Genomic DNA, 26,577 nt, shown 5'->3' on the forward strand with positions numbered 1-26,577 from the left:
AAAAATTTTAGAATATATAAATTGAAATCTGTTTTAGCTATATATATATAGTCACTTTTGTGTATTTTGATATATATATATATATATATATATATATATATATATATATATACACACACACACACACACACACGAAGGGACACGTTTTTTGCACATTTTTTATTTTTAAGAGTTACTTGATTTATTTTATTTCTTGCATATCCATGTCAGACAACATGTTTTTGTTTGTATGAAAATTTTAGAGCCGAAAAAAAGATGCACTAAACAAGCAAAACATTGGTAACACTATACAATTCATTAGTTAACATGAACTAACAATGAACAATACTTCTAAAGCATTTATTAATCTTAGTATATTATTAAAATCAAAATTTGTGTCTGTTAATAATATTTAATGGACCTGAGCTACACAGAAAAAAAAAAAGGTGTAGAAAAAGTTTTCGCTCTAAATATTGCAAGTAAATATCAATTAATTTACACAAAACAATTAATTAAAGTATAAGTATAAGGATTGAAATCATATTTTCTTGTACAACAGTCTAATCTTTGTTTTATTTACAACTTCCAAAAACTTTTTTTTTTTTACAGCATAACAAGAACTAGCAATGAACAGTTGTATTTTTATTAACTGACATTAACAAATATTAATTATAAACTTGTAATAGCTCGTCGTTAATTAATGCATAATGGGGGCCAATATTCACTGTACTTTCGCAGTCTGATTGCGATTGGATTCCTCTTTCATCAACTCCTCCTGTATCCAGGATAAATAGTTTCCGAGTCGTGTGTAAACCCCGTATTTGCCCTCGGCAGCGCATCTCTCGCCCCAGCTGACGACCCCGGCCAGGAACCACGTGCCCCGGTAGTTGACCACGAAGGGTCCGCCGCTATCGCCCGTACACGCGTCCTTCTCCGCCATCAGATATCCCGCGCAGAACATGTTATCCGTGATCACCTGCTCCGTGGAGTTGATGCAGTTCATCTGATCCACCACCGGGAGCTGCACCTTCCTCAGGAATCGAGAGGAGCGCTGAAGGAAGCGAGTCGCACCTGTGATGGATTTTTTTAATTAATCATAACTAACGTTTATTTTTCTTGCAGGAATAACATTCATATGCTTTTGAATCCTAAATGTTTCCAAACCCTTTGGTATAAACTTGTGACCGAGTGTGTGTGTTAGTGAATCATGTCTAGATATAACAAAAAGTTGGGGGCAGTAGGCCTAAGTGTCTGCATGGCTCTGCATTCTGCACTGGAGACAGTGTAGTGAAGAAAATAAAGTATATTAAAGAAAAAACTAGACAGATATCTAAATTTATAAAACTCGTGATTAAAGAACAAAGTGAAGCAATCAAGAAAACAGAGTTTGCTTCTACCTAGTAACAGAAGGGTTTGCATATAAAGAACTAATCAAATTGTAGGTAAATTATGTAATGTATCATGTCACTTTTGCTATGCTCCTATTCTATAAAAACTCTTGTATTCTTTTTGCTGGGGGGATTCTCTCAGAAATTTGTCTGAGATCCTCTGGCCGTGATTAAAGCATATTCAAAGGCATTGTCTGGAGTCTGCCTAGTTATTGCTGCGCAGGATGTTAGGGTTAGGGGACTAAGATTAAGAGACGCGCGGCGAGAGTTTAAATATAATTGAACGGGGTCATCAATTAGTAGATGAGACCCAGGAAAACTAACGTCGATCAGGAGACGTTTAGGGACGTCGATTAGTAGACGAGACTTAGGAAAACTAACGTCGTTCAGGAGACGTTCGGGGACGTCGATTAGTAGACGAGACCCAGGAAAACTAACGTCAATCAGGAGACGTTCGGGGACGTCAATTAGTAGACGAGACCCAGGAAAACTAACGTCAATCAGGAGACGTTCGGGGACGTCGATTAGTAGACGAGACCCAGGAAAACTAACGTCAATCAGGAGACGTTCGGGGACGTCAATTAGTAGACGAGACCCAGGAAAACTAACGTCAATCAGGAGACGTTCGGGGACGTCAATTAGTAGACGAGACCCAGGAAAACTAACGTCAATCAGGAGACGTTCGGGGACGTCAATTACTAGACGAGACCCAGGAAAACGAACGTCGTTCAGGAGACGTTCGGGGAAGTCGATTAGTAGACGAGACCCAGGAAAACTAACGTCGTTCAGGAGACGTTCGGGGACGTCGATTAGTAGACGAGACCCAGGAAAACTAACGTCATTCAGGAGACGTTCGGGGACGTCGATTAGTAGACGAGACCCAGGAAAACTAACGTCGATCAGGAGACGTTCGGGGACGTCAATTAGTAGACGAGACTTAGGAAAACTAACGTCGTTCAGGAGACGTTCGGGGAAGTCGATTAGTAGACGAGACTTAGGAAAACTAACGTCGTTCAGGAGACGTCCGGGGAAGTCGATTAGTAGACGAGACTTAGGAAAACTAACGTCAATCAGGAGACGTTTGGGGACGTCGATTAGTAGACGAGACTTATGAAAACTAACGTCGTTCAGGAGATGTTTGGGGACGTCGATTAGTAGACGAGACTTAGGAAAACTAACGTCGTTCAGGAGACGTTCGGGGAGGTCGATTAGTAGACGAGACTTAGGAAAACTAACGTCGTTCAGGAAACGTTTGGGGAAGTCGATTAGTAGACGAGACTTAGGAAAACTAACGTTGTTCAGGAGACGTTCAGGGAAGTCAATTAGTAGACGAGACTTAGGAAAACTAACGTCGACCAGGAGACATTTGGGGACGTCGATTAGTAGACAAGACTTAGGAAAACTAATGGTGATCAGGAGAAGTTTGTGGACGTCAATTTGTAGACGAGACCCAGGAAAACTAACGTCAATCAGGAGACGTTTGGGGATGTCGATTAGTAGACGAGACTTAGGAAAACTAACGTTGATCAGGAGACGTTCGGGGACGTCGATTAGTAGACGAGACTTAGGAAAACTAACGTTGATCAGGAGATGTTCGGGGACGTCGATTAGTAGACGAGACTTAGGAAAACTAACGTTGATCAGGAGACGTTCGGGGACGTCGATTAGTAGAACTAACTTCGTTCAGGAGACGTTCAGGGAAGTCGATTAGTAGAAGAGATTTAGGAAAACTAACGTCGTTCAGGAGACGTTCGGGGACGTCGATTAGTAGACGAGACTTAGGAAAAGAGACTTAGATGTTCGGGGACGTCGATTAGTAGATGACACTTAGGAAAACGAACGTTGATCAGGAGACGTTCGGGGACGTCGATTAGTAGAACTAACGTCGTTCAGGAGACGTTCGGGGACGTCGATTAGTAGAACTAACGTCGTTCAGGAGACGTTCGGGGAAGTCGATTAGTAGACGAGACTTAGGAAAACTAACGTCGTTCAGGAGACGTTCGGGGAAGTCGATTAGTAGACGAGACTTAGGAAAACTAACGTCAATCAGGAGACGTTTAGGGACATCGATTAGTAGACGAGACTTAGGAAAACTTAACATCAATCAGGAGCCGTTTAGGGACGTCGATTAGTAGACGAGACTTAGGAAAACTAACGTCAATCAGGAGACGTTTAGGGACATCGATTAGTAGACGAGACTTAGGAAAACTTAACATCGATCAGGAGCCGTTTAGGGACGTCGATTAGTAGACGAGACCCAGGTAAACTAACGTCGATCAGGAGACGTTTAGGGACGTCGATTATTAGGCAAGACTTAGGAAAACTAACGTTGATTAGCAGATGACCCAGGTAGACTTAAATCAGGTGCGAAAGATGCGAAAGAAGAAAAATCTATCACACACCCCATCCTGTCACCAGGCCCTGCTCTCCGGGCTTCAGGAGTCGCTCCGCCAGGTTGGCGTCGGGAAGGCAAACCGGTGCGGCGAACGGACCTGGGGTCACGGGGTCAGACAGGTACAGCAGGGCGATGTCACTGTCGAAGGTGTATTCGTGGAAGTGAGGGTGGAGAACCACCTTCTCCACTTTGATCTTCTGTTCGTCTTTGTCGAGACGCATCTTATCGTAGTCTCCTGTGTGTGTGTGTGTGTGTGTGTGAATATCATAAATTCATGTCTGGGTTCGGCACAAAATCTGAAAAAGGTACAATAAAACTAACGGGATAGTTAACCCAAAAATGAAAATTATCCCATGATTTACTCACCCTCAAGCCATCCTAGGTGTGTATGACTCTTTCTTTCAGACGAATACAATCAGTGTTATATAAAAAAAAAAATTTGGCTTTTCCAAGCTTTATAATGGGAGTGAATATTAACTGATATTTTGAAGCCCAAAAAAAGTGTATCCATCCATCATAAAAGTAATCCATACTGCTCCAGGGGGTTAATAAAGGCCTTCTGAAGCGAAGCAATGCATTTTGGTACAAAAAATATCCAGATTTATAACTTTATAAGCTATAATCACTGGCTTCCGGTAACGGCCATACGCGAGTCAGAGTCCTGCAACGGGTCGGGTATCCGCGGGTACCCGCATAAAAGTGGCTAAAACGGGTTGGATTGTGACATTCCTAAAATTCACGGGCGGGAACGCGGGCGGATAATGAACTCCTTGCGGGCGGGTAGCGGATGAAAAATATGTGCAATATTTGTATGTCTAAATTACCAGCATTACACATACGCAAATATGTGTTTTAGTCAGGCCATCCTTAAAAATATTCTTGTTTGCCGTAACCCGACCGACCCTGTCAATTTAGGACCGACCCAATTTTATTTTTTTCTCCCCTTTTAGTCCGACCAAGTTGCGACATTAAATTTCTCTGTACTGTAGGCTAATAGGCCTATGTGTTGTAGCCCAGTCATTAAAAAACTATTTAGTTTCATATTCATGTTTAAATAAAATAATATAATTTTTTATATATATTTCATGTTGATTATATGAAAAGTGAAAAGCATGAATAAGATAAGATGATCCCGAATATCGTGAGACAAATGGAGTGGGCAGACATGATTTTGACCACTTCATTAAGTTTGTTAAGCCTTTCTTTAAAGTGAATTTCGTTTTGTATTAATTGTATCTTAATTTAAATCAATGTTTCATCTACCAAATTCCTGGATTTAATAAACAAGAAGTAAATATAGCAGGCAGGCTCAAGCAATATATTCAGGACACGGCCGGAGGCGCCCGCGCGTGAACTGATGAACTTAAATGAACCGAAACTCATCGTATAAGCTACCTGCCTCACAGACCTGAGAAATAGAAAGCATGAAATGTGTACTTTTAAACAAAACAATTCAAAACGAAAGAAAACAGACTGTTCTCTGCTTATAATCCGTATGAAATGTGCATTTCTCTCTGGCGCGTTCACTACTGCGAAGATCGCGAGTCAGCATCGTCATCTTTGACACAGAAAACGCTTATTAATAAACAATTGAAATGTCTCATTGATATATTTGACATAGGCCTATTAATAATCATTACTTTTCCAAGTTCTTTGTGACAGCTTTTAGGTGCGTTATTGGCAGCGCACCCTTACATGTTGTTACATGAACGCGTCACCTGTGTGGTTTATCGCGGGCATGGGTCGGGTAACGAGCCAAATATTAACGGGTCTGGGTGGGTGCGGATTTAATTTTGATATTATCACGGGTGACGGGTCGGATCTGGTGCTGAACTTTGCGGGTACGGGCGGGGGCGGGTCTCCAAAAATGGACCCGTGCAGGACTCTGACGCGAGTCTAGTTCCGGCAGAAGAGTGACCTCTGACCTCTTTTTTGGGCTTAAAAAAAAAGAATCCCATTATAAAGCTTGGAAGAGCCAGGATATTTTTTTATATAACTCTGATTGTGTTCGGCTGAAAGAAGAAACTCATATACACCTAGGATGGCTTGAGGGAGAGTAAATCATGGGGTAATTTTCATTTTTGGGTGAACTATCCCTTTAACATCAGAGAAGTAGTCAAGGCTAGACAGCAAAATATATTAATGAGATAATTAAGTGATTAATCAAGTGATGACTGAGCGTTAGTGATGAACGCCTGCTGTTAACAAGCAGAATCACTGAAGGAAAGTGAAACAACAACTGACTTCCAGCCACAGCCTTAGATGAAATCAACTGAAGATAAAAGACATTAAATCTCTTATTCATTCCACTGGATATTAACCAGAAGCATCAAATCATCATATTATACTGATTTCTGAAGGATCATGTGACACTGAAGACTGGAGTAATGATGCTGAAAATTCAGCTTTGATCACAGGAATAAATTACACTTCACTATATATTCACATAGAAAGTTAAATTTAAATTGTAATACTATTTCATAATATTAATGTTTTTTAAATAAATGTAGAGCATAAGACACTTGAATTTTTTTTTGAACAGTACTATACACACAATTCCACATAAGTAAACTGTAACCTTAGCGTGTTCAAAGTGTCTTGTGCATGTAATTGCAACAATATGGCATACACGTCCGTTTAAATTTGTTATGCGATAACCTCTTCTCTGAACACTGCAACACGAGCCTCATATGAAGGGTCCCATCAGACAGACGTCACTCACCGACGGTCACATGATCTGGTGTTTGCTGGAGACAGTGTGCTGCCGTCACCACCCAGCGCAGATCGATCAGAGAGCCGCCGCAGAACCCGTGCTCATCCTCACGACGAAGAAGAACCTGCAGCGTTTTCATTCAAAGGGTTAAAGGACAACTCCAGTGAAAAATGAACCTTGGGGTAATTAACACATGGTTACCGAGTCGATCGTTCCCTGGGGTGCGTTTTCATGAAAATCAAATATAAAGTGTTTTATCTCTAAAAACAGATTAGCTCATAACACTAGTATATGGGGCAGAGAGTAAGTAAAAATAAATCGCTAGTTAATACCACTAACAAGGCTCAAAATAGCCTCACACTAACACGGTAGCATAATAAGGGTCCCTACATACAAAACGAAGCATGGAGAACTTTGTAAGTGTACAGACAGTTTAATAAGAAGATACTTTATAAAGCCAGTACATTACGCATTTACAGGCAGGATCCATCTTGGAAAACAGTATCGACTAGTCGACCCACGAACGCCCTGCTACATTAGATTTCACAAACGTAATTCCTATCGACCAGCTCACGTAGCAGGGCGTTCGTGGCTCGATTAATCGAGTCTGTTTTCCAAGATGCCCGCTGCCTGTAAACGCGTAATGTACTGTCTTTATAAAGTATCTTCTTATTAAACTGTCTGTACACTTACAAAGTTCTCAATGCTTCGGTTTGCATGTAGGGACCCTCATTATGCTACCGTGTTAGTGTGAGGCTATTTTGAGCCTTGTTAGTGGTATTAACTTGCGATTTGTTTTTACTTACACTCTGCCCCATATACTAGTGTTATAAGCTAATCTGTTTTTATAAATAAAACTCTTTACATTCGATTATCATGAAAACGCACCCCAGGGAACGATCGACTCGGTAACCATGTGTTAATTACCCCAAGGTTAATTTTTCACTGGAGTTGTCCTTTAAGGTCCTTGCACACCGAGTCCGAAATTTTCGCATGCGTTTTTTCGTATTTGTCATTCGGTGGCTCTGAATTGTCAAAACACCTTTCAAAGTGCTTGCTATGGATGTGAAAAACGCAGAAAATTAAAAACGTTTCGGACTCAGTTTGCAAGGACCTTGAGTGCGAAATTTTCTCACATTAAAAAATAAATACGACCTCACGTTGTGTCAATCACGTTTAGACACTGCATGCGAAACTTTCGTCTGTCATAAAAAAATTATCCATAATTTGGATAATTATGCATTTAGCTAGCGTTGCTAGGTGGTTGCTAGGGTATTCTGGGTGGTTGCTATGGTGTTGCTAGGTGGTTGTTAGGGTATTCTGGGTGGTTGCTATGGTGTTGCCAGGCGGTTGCTTGTATATTCTGGGGGATTGCTAGGGCGTAGCTAGGCATTTGCTAGGGTGTTCTGGGTGGTTGCTAGGGTATTTTTGGTGGTTACTAGAGCGTTTCTAGACGTTGCTAGGGTGTACAGGGTGGTTGCTAAGGTATTTTTGGTGGTTGCTATGGTGATACTAGGTGGTTTGTAGTTGTCAAAGATGGTTACTATGGAGTTTTTATAGAGTTCTTAAAATCTTTAATAACGAGTGCCTTTAGTACGGCACGAGGCCGCAAGCATTTTCATCCATAGCAAGCATTTTGAGAGGTGTTTTTGACAATTCAGAGCCACCGAATGGCGAATAAGAAAATTTCGGACTCAGTGTGCAAGGAGCTTTACTGATCAAATCTCTGAAGGTTAAGCATAAAGGTCATGTGAAGGATCACCTGCCACGGACTCCCGCCCTGACCCTGCAGCTGACCTCCAACGATACGCGTATCCTCATTTGCACCTGTGATGTCACTTCCTGTCTCTGAGAGTTCGTCCTGTGAAGCAGGTTCGGCTTGTTGAAGTGTGGTTTGGTTTGGCGGGAGAGTCGAGTTGTCCAGTGAACTTCTGTTGTGATGTAATGAGTGGGAGGAGTTTGTCACGGTGTGGGTGTGGTTTACATCATCAGGGTCTGTGGTGCTTATATCATCCAGAGAGCGAGACATGATCCCACTACTCCACTGTTTCCCACAGGGGTACTGCACTAACACACACACACACGCATATATATATATATACACACACACACATATATAAACACACACAATCACACATATATATACATAAACACACACAGACACACAAACACACACATATATACAGACACACATAAACACACATACACACAGAAACATCCAGATTTGTTCAGGTATACTGTTTAAATTTATTTTTTTAAAATCAGGAAATCTGTAAAAAAAAAGTGCGTATATACAGTATATATATGTATGTATGTTATTATCATTGACTAAAACCATCAAAACACATTTTCATTACTTGAAATGAAATCTACATTGACTAAATAAAATTTTATTTCAGCTAGTTGCCAACATTTCAAATTTTTTGTGTAAGTTCTCTAAAATAACTAATACTATATAAACTAAAGCAAAAAACTAAAATGATATAGACCGCTAAGAAAAATATAGCTAAAATAAAGGTTAAAAAAATCCCTGAAAAAAAATTCAATGAAAATTAAAACCGAGATTATAAAATAAACTATAAAAGTATATCAATAATACTGTAAAAAAAAAAAAGAATAACACACACAATTTGTTGCACTCCAACTAAAAATCATGTTGCTTCATGTGCATTAAACCAAAAAAATTTATAAAAAATCAACGCAAACAAAGGGATTGCAGACCGTAAACTGAGTTACATCCAGACTAGAAAATATTCACTAATGAAGGTCTAGCAAAAATATTTTTCTTTTATAAACTGCATATAGTGCAGAAAACTGTGCAGTTAGCGATCCCTTTCTTTGCACATTCTCTTAATAATGCTCAACTAATGAATTTCTTTGATTTTAAGGACATGTTTGGTGAGATTCACCTTTAAAATATGAATGGTTAATGATTAAATAATTTGTGCCGATCTCTTTTGCTGCACAGGTGTGTGTGTTTGTACCTGATGGATTGCAGCTGCGCAGGTCTTCATCCAGCTGATACCCGTCTGCACATCTGCACACAACACCTGGAGTCTGCTCTGAGCTGCAGTAGTGCAGACACCCTCCGTTCTTATATCTACAGTCAAACACCTCTGAACACACACACACACAAAATATGCTAAGTATACTTAAAGCCAGACTGATTCAGTATACTTCAAGTGTGTTAATGATTAGTTAACTTGAAGTGTGCTATTTTGGAGCAACTAATTTTGTACTAAGTATATTTTAGTTGTAAATAAATTGTAGTAAAGGATAACTTTGTGTATTTAGTGTACTTTTGTGAGAAAGTTTAGTTTTACTTTTACGAGGTGGCTAATTCGTACGAATTCATACGACCTCACTCTGATTTTTGCTAAATCGTACATATAGTTTACGAGTTGCCCAATTCGTATGAATGACCTACACCTGACCCCGCCCCTAACCCTACCCATCACGTGGGTTTAGACAAATCGTACGAATTAGCCATTTTACTTACTTGTACGAATTTATACGAATTGGTCGTGAGATAGCGTTGAGTATACTTTAAGTATATGCCTGTGTAGGGACTAATGACATGCTTGATTAGTGATATTAAAGTGTACTTTATTTGTGTTACAAGTACATTACAAATTCACTACGAGTGTATTCGAAACATACAATAAATATATACCATAAGTGTATTATATTTGAGTGTAAAGTATATGCTTTGGCTTATTCCAAATACCCCAGGTGAAATTTTTTTTTATTTAAGTGCACTTAGTACACTTCCATAATGTACTTCCATAATGTACTTAAAGTGCTCTATTTTCACGCACTTATTTTGTACTTAATATACTAAAAGCTTATCTTTAGTACTTCTTAAGATAAACTTAAGATCATCTTAGTGTACTCAACTGTGCTATTTTGAGACACACTGAAGATGAACTAAAGTGTATTTTTAATATACTATTTCAGCTTTTAAAAAAATGTATTTTGTTACCACTTTTAGTAAAACTGAAACCATCTTTAATGCATTTTAAATACAATAATAAATTATTTAAAATATAATAATAATATATAATAAATATATACAAATTATACTTATAATGTATTAATAGGTTAAAAAAGTGCACTAAAATACATTTTATTAAAGTACACTTCCATAATGTACTTAAAGTGCTCCATTTTCACACACTAATTTTGTACTTAATATACTAAAAGTTTTTCTTTAGTACTTCTTAAGATAAACTTAAGATCTTAGTGTACTCAACTGTGCTATTTTTAGACACACTGAAGATTAACTAAAATATGCTTAACATACTATTTCAGCTTGAATTTATTTTTATTTTGTTACCCCTTTTAGAACAATTGAACCCATCTTTAATGCATTTTTAAATACACTTATAAATTATTTAAAATATAAGAATATATAATATATACAAATCATATTTATAATACAAAAAAACCATAATTAAATATGTTAATGGTGCATTTTAAAAGTAGTCAAGTACACTATTACTGTGTTATCAGTAGCATTTTCTGCCTCATTTATGCTAAAATTATGAAAAAAATATATTTTAAAGTATTACAAATACAGTGGGAAAATTATCATTCAATAAAACACACAGTAAAAAATATTTGTATAAAACACACTCACACACACTTTGAAAGCTAGACTACAAACTGCACACTTTGTCTTCAATAACAAATACACATTAATAAACATATATTACTTAGCTATACAATATACTATAATGTATTTTGAAAGTATACTTCCAATGTATCGTTACAATGATAATTTCCAGCACACAGTTAAAATATACCAAAAATACAATTTTAATATTGCAAATAAATAAACTTTTTAAAAATAAACAGAATTTTCACTTCAAGTATGTTTTTCTAAAATATATTTTTGTAGAAAATATACTAAAGTGCAATTATTTTAAAGTGTGTTGAAATTTGTATTGTGAAAATAGGTAAAAGCATGATGCTACTATTAATATATTTAAAGATTTTTTTGTTAGTATAAATGCAATGTACTGTTGAAAAAGGAAATATATTTCAAATACAATAAAGTATTTTTGTTTCACTAGTAACTTTTATTATGTGTACTTAGAATAAGCGAGTCAGTGCACCTGTCTGACAGTGTTGTCCGCTGTACTGTGGAGGACAGAGACACTCGCGAACACCTCGAGTCTCGCTGCAGATCCCTCCGTTCACACACGGGTTAGTGCGACACAGGTTACCATCTAAACCACACATTTACCTCAGGATGATGAGAAACGTCAACTCTAAATGGGTTATTTAGAAGAGTAAGACCACTTAACAACACTTACTCCGATATCTGTACCAGAACTCCATCTAAAAGAACACGAGAGTCAGAGAACAGTGATGTCATCGCACTCTTAAAGGGATACTTCACCGTTTTTTCATATTAAACTATGTTATTCCCTTAACTAAGACGAGTTGATACATACCTCTATCGTCTCAGTGCGTGCACTAAATCCCTCTGTCTTGCGGCGAAACTTTGTTTGCCCAGTTCATTTAATATGGGCCAAGCAGAGAAGATACCAAACACCTCCACGTTTTCCCTATTTAAATACAGTTACTCGCGTAGTGTAACTCGACCTTGGACGGTGACACAAAACAAAACGTTGCGCTTTTCTAAGCGTGTAAAATGGATAACTATTTTGTATGGCGGAATACCATAGCAAGTGCTTGTAAGCACTTCGACTTGGCGCAGTAATATCTTCACTCGTGAAAAATCCTCTCACCGGCCCCCGCTCCCTCTAGTGAAGATATTACTGCGCCAAGTCGAAGTGCTTACAAGCACTTGCTATGGTATTCCGCCATACAAAATAGTTATCCATTTTACACGCTTAGAAAAGCGCAACGTTTTGTTTTGTGTCACCGTCCTAGGTCGAGTTACACTACGCGAGTAACTGTATTTAAATAGGGAAAACGTGGAGGTGTTTGGTAGCTTCTCTGCTTGGCCCATATTAAATGAACTGGGCTAACAAAGTTTCGCCGCAAGACAGAGGGATTTAGTGCACGCACTGAGACGATAGAGGTATGTATCAACTCGTCTTAGTTAAGGGAATAACATAGTTTAATATGAAAAAACGGTGAAGTATCCCTTTAAGAACAAAAGTTCCGTTTAGAACTACAGATGTTTTTGCAGTGTGATGTCATAGAAGAATCAGAGTAAAAGAGCTTTTTAAGAAATTACATCTGGATGTTCTTGTGCATTATAAAGAACTCGGAAACCAAAACATTGATCTGAAGTACTCAATGAATCATCAAGAACTTCAAGTCACCATGAAATCAAAATGACAATTCTTGTTGTTTTTTATGGATAATTTAAATAATTTTTCTGTGATTATTATTTTAAATTCATGTTCCTGGTAATCTTGAATCAGAATATCTTCATCTCTTCTCTTCTCTGATGATGAGGGCGTGGCTATAACCTGTCACTCACATGAGATCCACCAATAGCAAACCATAACCATCCAATCAATTCCCCACAGACAAAATCAAGCCCCGCCCACATTTGTTCTTGTTCCAGAAGCGTTTCACTCAGATATACAGAACAATAGATGATCACAACTTCCGTTTCATGGTGACTTTAAAAGATGAACTAAACAAAAATTTGTCTGTAAAAAAAAAAAAAAAAAAAAAAACGTAACATGTTCTCTCTGTAATCTGGAATATTTAATGGAAGCACAAACAGTAAAGAGAATTGTGACTGTACCGTCTTCTCTTTGCTCTGGAAGATCTCGGCCGCCTCCTCCTGAGAGCACAGCTCCTCGTAACACTCCCGCTCCAGATTCCCAGGCTTCATCTCCTCCAGGAAGACGTTTGCTCTTCGAGTCCTGAGCAGACGCACAGCATCACGCCTGTCCAGAAACACTGAACACCACACGGCGGGATTAATGGAAACATACCCAGCTAACAGGGAACATTCTGGAAGAGTTCTCTCAAAGCGACGAACAGGGCCGGGTTTATGCAAAGGCATATATATATATATATATATATAGATTATTATTATTATTATTATTTCACCCTAATACTAAAACTCTGTAAGACAATTACTATATAAATGAACAACATTTAAAATATTGGGGGAAACCCGGCCAATGAAAACTATTAAAAAGAGTTCCTGACTAAACCTCGTATCTCCATTGGATACTTAAACTGTCAGTCAAACCTCATAACTCCGCCCCGCCTCTATCGCGAAGTTTGGAGCGTCTCTGCTTGTTTGCAATGCAATGCGACGGTAGATACAGAATTGGTTCTTTAAATAAGTACAACGATTTTTTTTTTTTTACTCACGAAACTATATGTTAGAGCCATTTCCATTTTATATATTTGGACTCAATGGACTGATTTAATAATTTGAATATAATCAAGTTTAATTTTATTAATTATTATTTGCGTATTATTTGTGAGTATTTGCTCTGAATGTTATGAATTTTCGAATGGAGACTTGTATTACATTATTGTGGATATATATTTAAATAGGGCAGGTAAGGAAGTGTGGGTGGAGTTCGGATATCATTTTCAGATCGTGTGTGCGTGTGATAGTTAGCGGCGAATCTATGGCTCAAATGTTAGCTTTATTCAATTTCATTCTTCGAAAATAAACTACTAAGAAGCTATGCTACAGACTCATGCATCAATTGCTCTCCCCTATCCGGACAGCGGCGCATTACATAAATCTGCCGGTATGAAGTCCGAGAATGCCGTGAAGACGCGGAAGCGGATCGCGCGCAACGACCCGATAAACTGGCCATTGATGTGAGTATAGCTGTGGTTTACAACACCTTCAGTTTATTCAGCGCGTGATCTGACTTCACTAAGACGCTGTTTGAACGTGCTGTGCGGTGAGTAGCCATTTGGCAAGTTTTTATTACGGATTATTATGCTGGCGGCCGAGCTGCGAAGTGTGATCAAGCTTTGACGATCTGATGTGGCGTGAATTGAAGCTGTCTATGAACTTTACGAGTGTTCAAAGCAAGAGTTTCGGCGCATGTGCACGTGTTTTGAGGCTTGAAGATGAAGATGAAGATGATGGGCAGTCTTGCAAGGTGGTTCAAAGTTGTTTAATATGGGCCAAAGATTTAAGCCAAAAATGCTGGGTTGTTTTAACAATTTTGGGTCAAATATGGACAAACCCAAACGTTGGGTTAAAAATGTAATGTAAAAATTTAACCCAATGGCTGGGTTTGTCCATATTTGACCCAAAGTTCGGTTAAAACAACCCAGCATTTTTTTTAGAGTGAAGTTGTTGCAAGTGGTTGATGCAAGAATGCAAGCTTGATTCTCATTCTGGTCAATAAACAAAGGTGACAGCTGATTGTAATCTGAGCCAAACACACAAAGCGGTTGTGAATAGTGTCTGAAGGCATTGATATTGCAATTTAACTTTTTAAATCACTTATCAAGCTTGGGGCCTGTGCAAGAAAAATGAATGAATTGAAGGCTTTGATGGTTGATGGGAGCAATGCTGACGAAGTAAATGAACTTCACCTTGAATTTCAAAGAGCTTTAAAATGAGTTTTATTAAGTGCACAAGTCTGTACAATTTCTTTTATCTGATGATGTCAAAGAAAGTGAAAGGGTTGGCTGGTTTTAGCCAATAAGGGTCACTTTAACCAATTTTCTCCAATTAATTAGAGCTGTGGAAAATTAACCAATCTGATCCACAGACTTTGATTGAGCCGTTCTGAAAGTGCATCTAATGTTTCTAAAGGTTCAAAAAGATCAAAATAAACCGAGACCCAGTGCTCGTGTGTACATTGCAGCCGATAAAGCAGCTTTTTTTTTTTGCTCGTGCTGAAGATTTTTGAAAGGAAAACAGGTGCTTGAGTTGGAAAAAGCTAAGCTGGAATCTAAGATGGAAGCTTTTCAGTTGCAGTCTGAAATATGAGGCTGTGAATGCAAAATTAAAGGTGTTGGAGATTTCCGAAGCAAGTTCACTGCATAGTTCTCACTCATCTGTCAAATTAGGAAATGCTATGAACGAATATCTGGATAAGGCTTTGGGAAATTTTTTTTTTGTCTTTGCTCATTGAGTCTGAATCATCTCCTCTACATTTTACGAGGATTGGAACAATTCCTAAAACAACACTGCAAAGGATTCTTCATTGAACTCAAACTTCTTCAAGGCTAAAAGTGACCAGCAGCACAGTGAAGCTAGGAACACCAAACACCAAAGACAAAGCGATCTGGCTGATTTACTCGTGACCCAGCAGAAACAAGCCTCACCTCCTACAAGGGTGATTCAATATAGACCTTTCATGAGGCCTTTCATACATAAAATTGAGGAGAAAACGAATAACAATCAAGACCGATTGTATTATCTGGAACAGTTCAAGTTCTGGAACTTGTTTGAAGTTGTCTCTAAATGAACGCTAGAAGAGGTTATGCTGAAGCCAAATGTTAAGATTGCTAGTGCATACATGGAGAAAGCTTTAAAACAGGGTAATATGATGCACAAGATCTGGCTAACATGGCATTGAATTTACCATTCAATCTAAAAAATAAGCTAAAGATATAAGCTAAAGAAAAAAGTGGAGAGGTACAGCCTGTGAAATTCTGGAACGCACTCAAAGAAGGCCAGAGTTTGCTGACTTGGTAGCTTTCATTGAGAAACAAGAAATCTTTGGAGAGATTCAAGATCTGAAAACAAATTCTAACACCAGAAAGACGTCGTTGACTGAACTTCCATCGTATAAATCTTCCTGCAGGAAAGGTTTTGTTCCCACGGCTTCTTCTATCGAAGTATCAAAGGTGAATAGTCAACAAAGGACAATCATGAAGATAGTAAGCTTTTAGTAAGCCCTGTTTGTTTTGTGATTATGATCATGCAATTGACTCTTGTATTAAAATGACGAACAAATCACATGAGGATACAATTGAATTATTGAGAACAAATGGGTTGTTTAGCTTAAGTTTCAAAAAAGGACATCTGACAAAGGCCTGCAAAAAAACATCTCATTTGCCAAGTGTGTTCTAAGAAACATCTGACAGTGCTGCAAATCATAAATGCTTCATTGAATAGAGGCTCACTTAATTCACCGACTGATGTGGACGAGAGAGGATGATGCTAGAAAAGCTAAATCCAAAAATGCGTTTCCACTGACTGAAATTACCCGGAACAATTTGTCCCAGGAAAATGTTTTTCCCTCAGACCTGTTGCTTTCTGCGTTTCCACCGCAGTCTGAAGTACCGTGAAGATTAGGCAAAGTAGTCCAGTGACGTAGGACTGCACGCACCGCAACATTTTTAAAATGGTGGTTGAAATTAATGCTGCATGGAGTCAACCAATCAAAATGCAGCATGAACTCAACCAATCAGCATGTTCAGCACTCTAGTCCCATCCCCGAAAGTTCCTGAACTTTGAAAAAGTAGTACCTCGCAAGCAGGGAATTTCCAAGGGGGACATTTTTACCTGGAAATTAATTTAGACTAGGGCTGCACGATAAATCGCAATTTACATGTAATCACACTTAAATCATGAAGCACTGTGAGTTTGAGTCGCTTTTAAACGTGCATTTGAAAAAGCAACACGTGGCAAACATCTTTCATCAAACATGAGAAGCATTTATGAACATCTTGTCCAACAAAAGACAACATTTAATAACATGCTTTTACTCCAAACTCACTTCATAACAACAGTTGAGCTCCTCCTTCTGTGAGATGATGTGCTTCTTACACAGAATAAGGCAGTCGTGTGTTTATTAGTCATGTTTAATCAAAGCGTTTCAATCTTGTTTATTCAGATACAGCGATGAAGCCCATAGGGGTTTCCTGGAATGATGTGTGTTATCGTACTTCTGCGGCGGGGCATATTTGGTGTGTGTGTGTGTGAGACGCCCTCTGATGTTCAGATGGAGCATTTACTACTGCTCAGCCGCTGCACTGACAAACTGTGCAGAAAATAATCTCAGCCTTTGCCAAATTGCGTGTGGTTTCATTGCAATTAATCGTGCAGCCCAAATTTAGACCACTGGTTCCTGCGGTGGAAACACCCCGAGTACCAGCCCAAAGTTCCTAGTTCCTGGGGAAAGTTCCTGCGGGGAACGTTCCCATGGCTCAACGTACCTGTTGCTATTGCTGTTGTAGCTACTGAGCGCACAGTGGCCGGCAAGACTGCAAGCTTGGGATTATTCCAGTAAAAGTAAAAGCGTCCAAAGGTAGTAGAGTGTTCCAGACGTATGCTTTCCTAGACCCTGGAAGTTCATCCACATTCTTTACGGAGAGACTGCGATGGTTAAACATGGCTGGCAAACGAATTGATATCTTGCTCAAAACAATGGGACAGGAAAAGCCCATAAAAACCTTTCGGTTGAATGGCTTGGAAGTAAGTGGTGTGGACCGCGACTACTTCATAGAATTGCCTGAAACTTTCATAAGTTAGGTTCTGGTCAGCCAGGAGAATATACCAACGGAAGAGGACTTAAAGAAATGGCCATATCTGAAAGATGTTCGACTGTGTTCTATAAAAGATGATGTTGATTGGGATCAATGTCCCAAAAGCGATGGAGCCCTTGTGGATTATTAACAGCCAAGAGGATGGTCCTTATGCGGTCCAAATGTGCTGGTTAATGGTCCACTCACTCATCCAACAGATGTTCAGGGACCACTTGTGTCTTCTAACAGAATTTCAGTGGCTAAACTGGGTGAGTTCCTCAATAATGACTTTTCAGAGCAAGCATACAATGAGAAACCCTACATTTTCTTTTGAGAACCAGAGATTCCTGGAAATTGTGAACGACTGTGTTGTTCATTAGCAAATATACCTTCCATTTCACAAACCCAACCTCACCCTGCCTTGATAACAAAAAGATTGCAGAACAACGAGCCCTGAGTATACTCCAGAGATTCGGGAAGGATGAAACATTCATGTCAAGTCACCTTTATTTATATAGCGCTTTTTACAATGCACATTGTTTCAAAGCAGCTTTACAGTGATAACAGCAAACAAAACAATGATAATGCAACAGTTTGTTTCAAGAAGAAAATAGCATCATAGTCCAGCTTAAAGGAGAACTCCGGTCAATTTTAACATTGAGCTCATTTTTTTGTACATTTGGAGTGCTGTCAGTACAGAAAACAACGACAAAAATCGGTGTTGCCTGCACCATGTTATCCTCTTTTTAAAATTTGCACCCTGTTGACTTCAATGGGGCATATTTTAAACCTGCTTTTAGCCTCTTAACATCCTTGATGTGTCATTACAAGTGCACAGCCAATGTGAGTGATTCCTTTAAAGTGAACACGGGTCAATCTGACTGCAGTAGATGTGAAAAAAATGAAGTTAATTCGGCCAGCGCTCATACCTGTATTTACATCCTGTTTTCGGTTGAAGTCCAAAGTAGTCGATTGTCGAGTTCACGCGCGTGATCATAGGTAACTAAACATATGCGCGTGAACTCAACAATCGATTACTATGGACTTCAACCGAAAACAGGATGTAAATACAGGTATGAGTGCTGGCCGAATTAACTTCATTTTTATTCATATTTTTAACATACCGTAAATCCTAAAAATATTGGCCTGTATTCCATTAGCGGCCGGGTCTCTAACATTGGCCGGTCTCGCTGTCGGCGGAGGTAAATAAAGGCCGGTCTCTAATAGTGGATGGGGCTATTATTAGAACCAACGTTTTTCTGGGCAGGCCACAACATTATGCTTGTGATAGTAACATGCAAATACCACAGGGGGGCAATGTTTGCTAATGAATCCAAGCCATAGCTACGGTAGCCTGGTCATGTCAATCACTTCGCTCTTGACTCGCACGTGAGACTTCAGTCACCGGTAGGTTAATGTTGTTTACCATGGCAGCTGCGGAGCCAAAGAGGATTTTTGGCGAAAATCTATTTTTTAACCCCCTGGGATCGACAATCGTGCTGGCGCTATAGGCTCGCTTTTTTTCGAGATTCAAAATACTCTGTTGACTTTGATCTTAATTATGGAGAGCGCGCGCTATTCAAACGCAAATAATCTGAGGCGATCCACGCAAACCTGTGAACGCCCACAATCAGCTGGATAACACACATCTATCCAAGTAATAATAATCCTGGAAAATGTACCTCAGAAGTGCTTGGAAGTATTATTTCGAGGAACGGATCCAGCTGAGAAATAGGTCAGTTCTATATTTGCTTTGTTCTAATCGCAATAGTGTCTGTAAGTTACACGCAAAAATACTTTTTAAATATGAATCGCATTTCTGTGTGTGTGAATGAATGAATGAATGAATGCACAGATGCGCGCTGTTGTGGAGCTAAGCTGGAACAAATACTGTTTCAAAATGAATCATTGCTTTTCACAAAAAAATATCATTTATATTATATTTATTTGTTGTTAATGTTCTGTATGCATACCATAATGTTATATGGTAACTGTACGTTTTCAATAAATTAACCTAGTATTTTATAGGTTCAAATAGACACAAAATCTCGTTTTTATTCATTCTACTGGTAGTCCGTTTTGCTCAAATAGAAATAAAGGCCTGTCTCTAATTCTGGCCTCCTTCCAATAAAGGCCTGGGCCGCAATGCGCTTGAGTAAAATAAAGGCCCGGGCCTATATTAGAGGATTTACGGTATACTGCAGTCAGATTCAGCGCGTTCACTCTGAAGGAATCACTCACATTGGCTGTGCCCTTGTAATGACACACCAAGGATGTTAAGAGGCTAAAAGCAGGTTTAAAATATGCCCCATTGAAGTCAACAGAGTGCACATTTTAAAAAGAGGATAACACTGTGTAGGCAACACCGATTTTTGTCGTTGTTCTCTGTATTGACAGCACTCCAAATTTACCAAAAAATGAGCTCAATGTTAAAATTGACCGGAGTTCTCCTTTAAGTAAGTTCAGTGATGGTTCATTTTTGAAAAAAAAGTTAATTATTTTGTTGATTATTAAATGTCCCCAACTAAGCAAGCCAAAGGCGACAGCGGCAAGAAACCCAAACTCCATCAGTGACAGAATGGAGAAAGAAACCTTGGGAGAACCCAGGCTCTGTCGCTCAGTTCTCTTGCCAGTGACCGGACAGTGCATGATTATGATTCAGGCACCATTACAGGTCAGAATTTAGATTGGATCAGAACATTCAGAGTATTTATCCAGTTCATTTGGTTGAAGATCGGATCCATCACGCCCGTATGGTGACGGGTTTGATGAGGATCAGTGCAGATGGCGATCAGATTACAGAGACTTTATTGGCGACCTCCGAAAGAAGGGTCATGCAGAGAAAGTACCAGAAGAGGAGCTCGACAGAGAGGATGGCACATTCCCCATCATGGAGTCTAGTCTACCATAAATGGAAAAAGAAAATCAGTGCTATTTGATTGTGTCACCTCATTCCAAGGTACTTCATTGAATTCGGATTTGTTGCAGGGTCCAGATTTCACAACTACCCACTTAGGTGTAATCCTCTAGCTGTGATATTGAGAGTATGTTTCAGCAAGTCAAGGTCCCTAAAGAAGATCTTGATTTTTGTTGTTGTTGAGATTCTTGTGGTGGCGTAATGGTGCCATCAGTCAGCCTCTGGAAGAGTTCATCTCTTTGGAGCTGTTTCTTCCCTCAGTTGGGCCAACTTCTCAAGCATACAAGGAGAAACCCGGATTTTCTTTTGAGGACCAGAGATTCCTGGAAAATTGTGAATGACTGTGTTGTTAAACAAGATGGTCATTAATAAAATTTGCCTTCAATTCACCACAGAATTCTTGGCCTTAAGGTGGAATTTTGGAGACATTCCCGGACAGCAAAAGGCACGCCGAGTTAAAGTGAGGACAAAGAACAGTGTTCTGGAGAGACCCGTTAGCAAATTATGTTTTCAAGAGACATGTCATGAGAATATGAAGAAACTGGCCGTAAGATCATAAGACTCTGACACTTTGGCCAACTTTTGAAAGATATTGCTCCTTTTTTAATGAATTATTAGAACTGTCACAAGACTCATGCGTAAATTGCTCTTCCCTATCCGGACAGCGGCTCATCATTACAAATGTGCCGCTCTAATATATAAAGGCTAATGTTTTATGTAGTTGAGGAGCAAATATTCTTTTGCCTATGTTACAATATGAGTTAAATCCGGCCCTGGTGACTAGCCTTACACTTGAAGTTGTTTGGCCAATGTGTACTTTACAATGTATTTATAGCCGACTCTCGAGGTGTTTTAATTCGGGTGGCTGCAATACGCTGTGTTTTCCACAAACTGGCAACCCGGGGTGTTGAAATACTATTGGGAGAATTGGCAGTGGGAGGGATCACGCAAACCAAAACCAAAACACACACACCTGGAACACACATTTCCTTTTTGCATTGCTTTTTGAACTTGAGCATGTTTCCTAAACCTCTGCAAACATATTATCATACTTTTATGCTTTAATGTTCCTTTGGGATTTAACCGTTGTGCATCAATTAAAAAAAGTTACACATTGGTCCATAGTGGACAAAAAATGTCCATGTCAAAAAACTGTCATATAATTGTGAGGCTTGGGAGCACAGACTTAAATTTGGTCTCATTTTAAAGAAGACCCATGGAAGATTATTGTTGTAAAAACATTTCAAAAAGTAAAACCAAAAAAAAGTTGTTTAGGTTTATGAAAATGATGAACATCAGCCTATTTTATATACAATTTATATTTTATGAAAATGTTGAACCAAAACTGGTAGAAAATCAAAGCCATACATCTAAACAAGTTGTGTTCCAAATTTGAGGATAATATCTCAAAAAATGAGCTTTCAGTGAGATGTTGTTTGGGCGCAGTACCAGATTTTCCCCATTGGATGCCAGTAAAACTCCACTGGGACACACACTGGTTGGATTTATTATTAATAAACAAATATTACAAGTGCACACGCACACATTTTTTTAATTACACACATACAAACCACACTCTGAATCCATACCAACACACCCACACAATTATCGCTGCATAATTTATCCAACTGGCTCTATAATATGCCGAAGCAGAAAACAGGAATAAAGCAAGTATTTGCTTTATAGTCCAAACCTGAAAAAATGGCACTATCTGGTAAAAATTAAAAAGAAATGTAAGCCTTACCAACAGAATGAAAGCCTCTTAAAGGGATAGTTCACTTTGAAATTAAATTTTGGTATGTTTTAGCTTACCTCAAGGGCATCCAAGATGTAAGTGTCTTTTTTTCCGCAGTAGTTTCAATTTTGATATTTTTAGGTCAAACCGTTCTTGTCTGTCAGTCATATAATGCAGGTCGATGGTCACTTGTCTCAAACAGCATGCACAGAGTCCAAATTAAAACAATTCCCCGTCGTCCAAATTAAACAATTCCCCATCGTAAGTACACATTGATGGCCTAAGACACGAAACGAGCGGTTTGTGTGAGAAAACGAATAGTTTTTATATCGTTTTTACCTCTTGAACTCAGCCACGTCCAAGTGATCTGAGAGCGCGGGCGGGTATAGACATATACAATAGATGTCGCCTTGGCTACGGTTTCGCCGCTCGTTTCGTGTCTTAGGCCATCAATGTGTACTTACGATGGGGAATTGTTTAATTTGGACGACGGGGAATTGTTTAATTTGGACGATGGGGAATTGTTTAATTTGGACGACGGGGAATTGTTTTAATTTGGACTCTGTGCATGCTGTTTGAGACAAGTGACCATCGACCTGCATTATATGACTGACAGACAAGAACGGTTTGACCTAAAAATATCAAAATTGAAACTACTGCGGAAAAAAAGACACCTACATCTTGAATGCCCTTGAGGTAAGCTAAAACATACCAAAATTTAATTTCAAAGTGAACTATCCCTTTAAAGGGATACTTCAGGATTTAGCATTAAGCTTTGTATTAGTAGTAAACCTGTAGTATTTTCGAATTACCATGCTTTCTACACTCATATCCCCCTGAGACGAGAGATTTATGTATTTTTTGTCTGGAAAAAATCCTCCGATGACACAAAAATCGTCATTTTGCGTCATCGGAGGATTTTCTGGCCAGAGGCTAAAGACTACAGCCAGTAGGAGGAGCTGTTCCGCATGTGTTCAGCCCGCCCATAGAGGGTGGGATCTCACTCACAGAATGTACACAGTGTCAGCCGTCTTTCTTTGGAAGCTAAGCTAGCAGGCTCTTGCTCTGTGGAGAAAGCTGAGTAGTAGGAGAAAGCTGAGTAGTAGGGGTTACCATCCTATTTTTCCCGGACATGTCCGGCCGTCGAGATCGTCCAAAATGTCCGGGATTCGGCTTTTGCTTTCTGCAGTCGCCATTCATTGTTTACATGCACACCTTTTGTTTCAATCTAACTGAATTCATTCCGATCGGTGAATCTGAATGTAGTGTTTACATGAACGCTAAACAAGTGATCGGTTGATGTGCGTTTTAACATTGCTAAGAAAATTCCCGCTCCTCCGTGAGAGATAGCCTATGAGACCGGCGCGTCTCAGTAATGACGCCACCGGCCTCGTGCCGTTCTCCCGCGCCCCTCAGCCTCGTCCTGCTCGCCACAGTAAACATAATGAATGGCGACTGTAGAATGCAAAAGCCGAATCCCAGACATTTTGGGCGATCCCGAAATCCCAGGCAGACTCGTCACGAGACTCACTGGTAGCCTAACCTTGTTGTTTTCAACTGCGCTCTCTTAAGCCTCTGTTACCGGTAGGCGTGGCCTCCTAGGGCAGCAAAGCAAGTGCATTCTGGGAGTTGTTGTCTTTCATCCACATAAGCCAAAAATACATTTTCTGGCTTTTCTCAGTCTAGAAAGCTCCAAATTAAAAAATGTCTTCACATTTCTTCTACATAAATGACCTATTTTAAATACACATTCATCTTTCCAGAGGTGAAGTATCCCTTAAAGAAAGATTGCATCATTTTATAGTTAAATGGCCCTGGGGTGAAAATTTGCAGTTTTAATGCGGACATTTTTGTCTAAAAGGCGCTGAGAGGAACTATTTTGTGTATCTAGTGCAAAATATTTTTTTTAAAGGAAATGGGGGTGAAATAGTAAAATTCCAATAAAAATACACACCTGTGCCATCCTGTAAAAAAGTCCTAGCATAAAGCGATGCATAAGGATGTAATGTAACGACGCCCAGTTCCAGGAATGCACTAATATTTTGTTGGTAGTACCAGTTTGCAACAATTATTAGTTAACACTAAGTTGTCAACACTTCGGAAAAAAATAATAAAAAATGCATTGCTTTCTGCCAGGACTTTTACAAGCTTTTCCCAAAGCACGGAAGTGACGTCGACGTCCGGGTTAGTGGTAGCATGAGCCGTCAGGCAAGTGTTATTTAAATAAACTCCTGACGTACTTACAAACTTTCCAATGCCTCGTTTTATGAGCACAGAACCTATTTGTACTACTGTAGAAGTTTGGTGCCATTCTGGGTATTATTAGTGCGGTAATTTACCAGATACAGCCTTGGATCCATTAGTGCCTGCCGTTAGAGTTTGGCTCGAGGTCATGGTGCCAAAGGATCCTAGGTTGATTTTACTCCGAACCATCCCTTTAAGTTGACTGAGTTAAGTACTCACCTTGAGTTTTCCAAGTAGTTACCTCTACTAAGAGGTAATTTTATCAACTCAAAAAGTAGCTAATTTACTTGCTCAGTTTAAGGCAATCGGTTTCCACAAGTTTTCTAAACCGACTAATTAAATTTTACAGTGCATAATGATTGCAAAATTATAAAATAATTGAACATTCCCTTCAATTCATAATTTTCCCTGAATTTCACATGACCGAGAAAAAAATAAAATAATTCTGAGAACATTCAGAAATAACGTTTCATAACTAGCAAACCTGATGACTGGAGCGCTGAGGTCAGATGTATTAAAAGCAGAATCACTATCCAGCTCATGGATTCAGACATCAAGACACCGCAGCAGATTTGATGTAAATCAACCTGTTTGATACATGAATGTAAAACAAGACTATCACCTCCATCTGCTGGTGTGAAAGAGACATGAAGGCTAACTTTGAACAGTAGCCCACAGTAAATATAGCTAACTAATTAAGTTGGAAGTAAACCTTTTCATGTACATAATCCATCAAAACACCCGAAATCTTTAAATGGCATACATTCAACCACAGATCTTATCATATTTTGAGTATTCAGAGTTGATCATGAGTATCTACTCACCTTGTTGAGTTCACTGGGATGTTTTCCTCCTGATTTAGGCCAGTCCAGAGGAGTTTAATGTTTCTGAAGAGGGGTTTTTCACATAACCTCTAATGAAACTGTGATGACAAACAGCAGCAAACCGTTTTAAAACACTCAATCAGTATTTGTACAACATCGACCTTTAGACAGACGGTGTTTACACACACATGCACACACACAAACTGGATTTAGTCAGTATAAAAACATTTGTGCAATAATATGAACAATAACGAGTAAAAAAATACACCAGATCACTATGAAAATGTTTCAACAAACATGCATTTAGTCATTTTCTTGAACTTGATGAGATTTAATCTGTTCAATCAAAGATGATTATTTTTCTTTTTTCGGAAAAAATCACAAGTGAGATTTGGGCAAAAGAATGTTTTAATTCACATTCTATTCTACAAGTAGTTACATTATTTACATTATTTAAAAAAACAACCAGACAAAGCAACAAATGAACAAAAATAAACAGTGAATGTGTTAATATCATCAAACGTTTCTCAGTAATCCTTCATAAAACACACAGGACAATATGCAACTACCTGTTTGAAAGCAGCACCCGATTGAAGTGGATTTCCTGTAGTTCTGATGTAGTACGTCATGATGAGACCTACACTATTGATTAGCCTCTATCTGTAGTGTTTTAGAGGTAGACTACGGCTCTAGTCAGTAGTGTCGGATTAGGATTGTTAAGACAGATCAAAGTAAGACTTTTCTTTCATAAGAAACCAAACGCACATGAGGACGACACACAGCTCGTCTGTCCAGCAGTAATACTGTCAAACTCAAGTCAAAGGCTGCATCTGATTGGAGGAAATGGATCATTCTTGCATTAAATCTCACTTATTTCTATAGAAGCTTATTTCTGTTGCGAAAACAAAAAGCAATTCTGACTCTAGTTTATATCTCACAATTCTTTTTTTAAAGAATTGACATATTAATAACTCTGAGGAAAAAA

At 38.9% G+C, this 26,577-nt stretch overlaps 1 protein-coding gene across 1 annotated transcript; it reads right to left on the reverse strand.

The window, feature by feature from the left end:
• Positions 1-140: 140 nt before the first annotated feature.
• LOC309506288 (coagulation factor IX) lies at positions 141-26,300 on the reverse strand. Its single transcript, XM_082180081.1, has 11 exons — positions 26,162-26,300; positions 25,593-25,690; positions 25,253-25,355; positions 13,209-13,366; positions 11,794-11,818; positions 11,593-11,706; positions 9,460-9,591; positions 8,238-8,542; positions 6,485-6,599; positions 3,770-3,997; positions 141-1,050 (listed from the first exon to the last, which is right to left on the reverse strand). Exons 3-11 carry the CDS (start codon positions 25,320-25,322, stop codon positions 701-703), a joined length of 1,497 nt encoding a protein of 498 aa, XP_082036207.1. The 5' UTR covers positions 25,323-25,355; positions 25,593-25,690; positions 26,162-26,300; the 3' UTR covers positions 141-700.
• Positions 26,301-26,577: the final 277 nt, after the last annotated feature.

The sequence above is a fragment of the Leuciscus leuciscus genome (assembly GCF_965113295.1).
Source record: "Leuciscus leuciscus genome assembly, chromosome: 9".
In the NCBI taxonomy this organism is placed as follows: Eukaryota; Metazoa; Chordata; class Actinopteri; order Cypriniformes; family Leuciscidae; genus Leuciscus; species Leuciscus leuciscus.

Coding starts and splice junctions, on each gene's coding strand:
- LOC309506288 (XM_082180081.1), bottom strand. CDS start 25,322: ATGTCTGAATCCATGAGCTGGATAGTGATTCTGCTTTTAATACATCTG. Junction 6,600..8,237: donor AGGGCGGGAGTCCGTGGCAG/GTGATCCTTCAC, acceptor AAAACGCTGCAG/GTTCTTCTTCGTCGTGAGGA. Junction 3,998..6,484: donor ACCAGATCATGTGACCGTCG/GTGAGTGACGTC, acceptor ACACACACACAG/GAGACTACGATAAGATGCGT.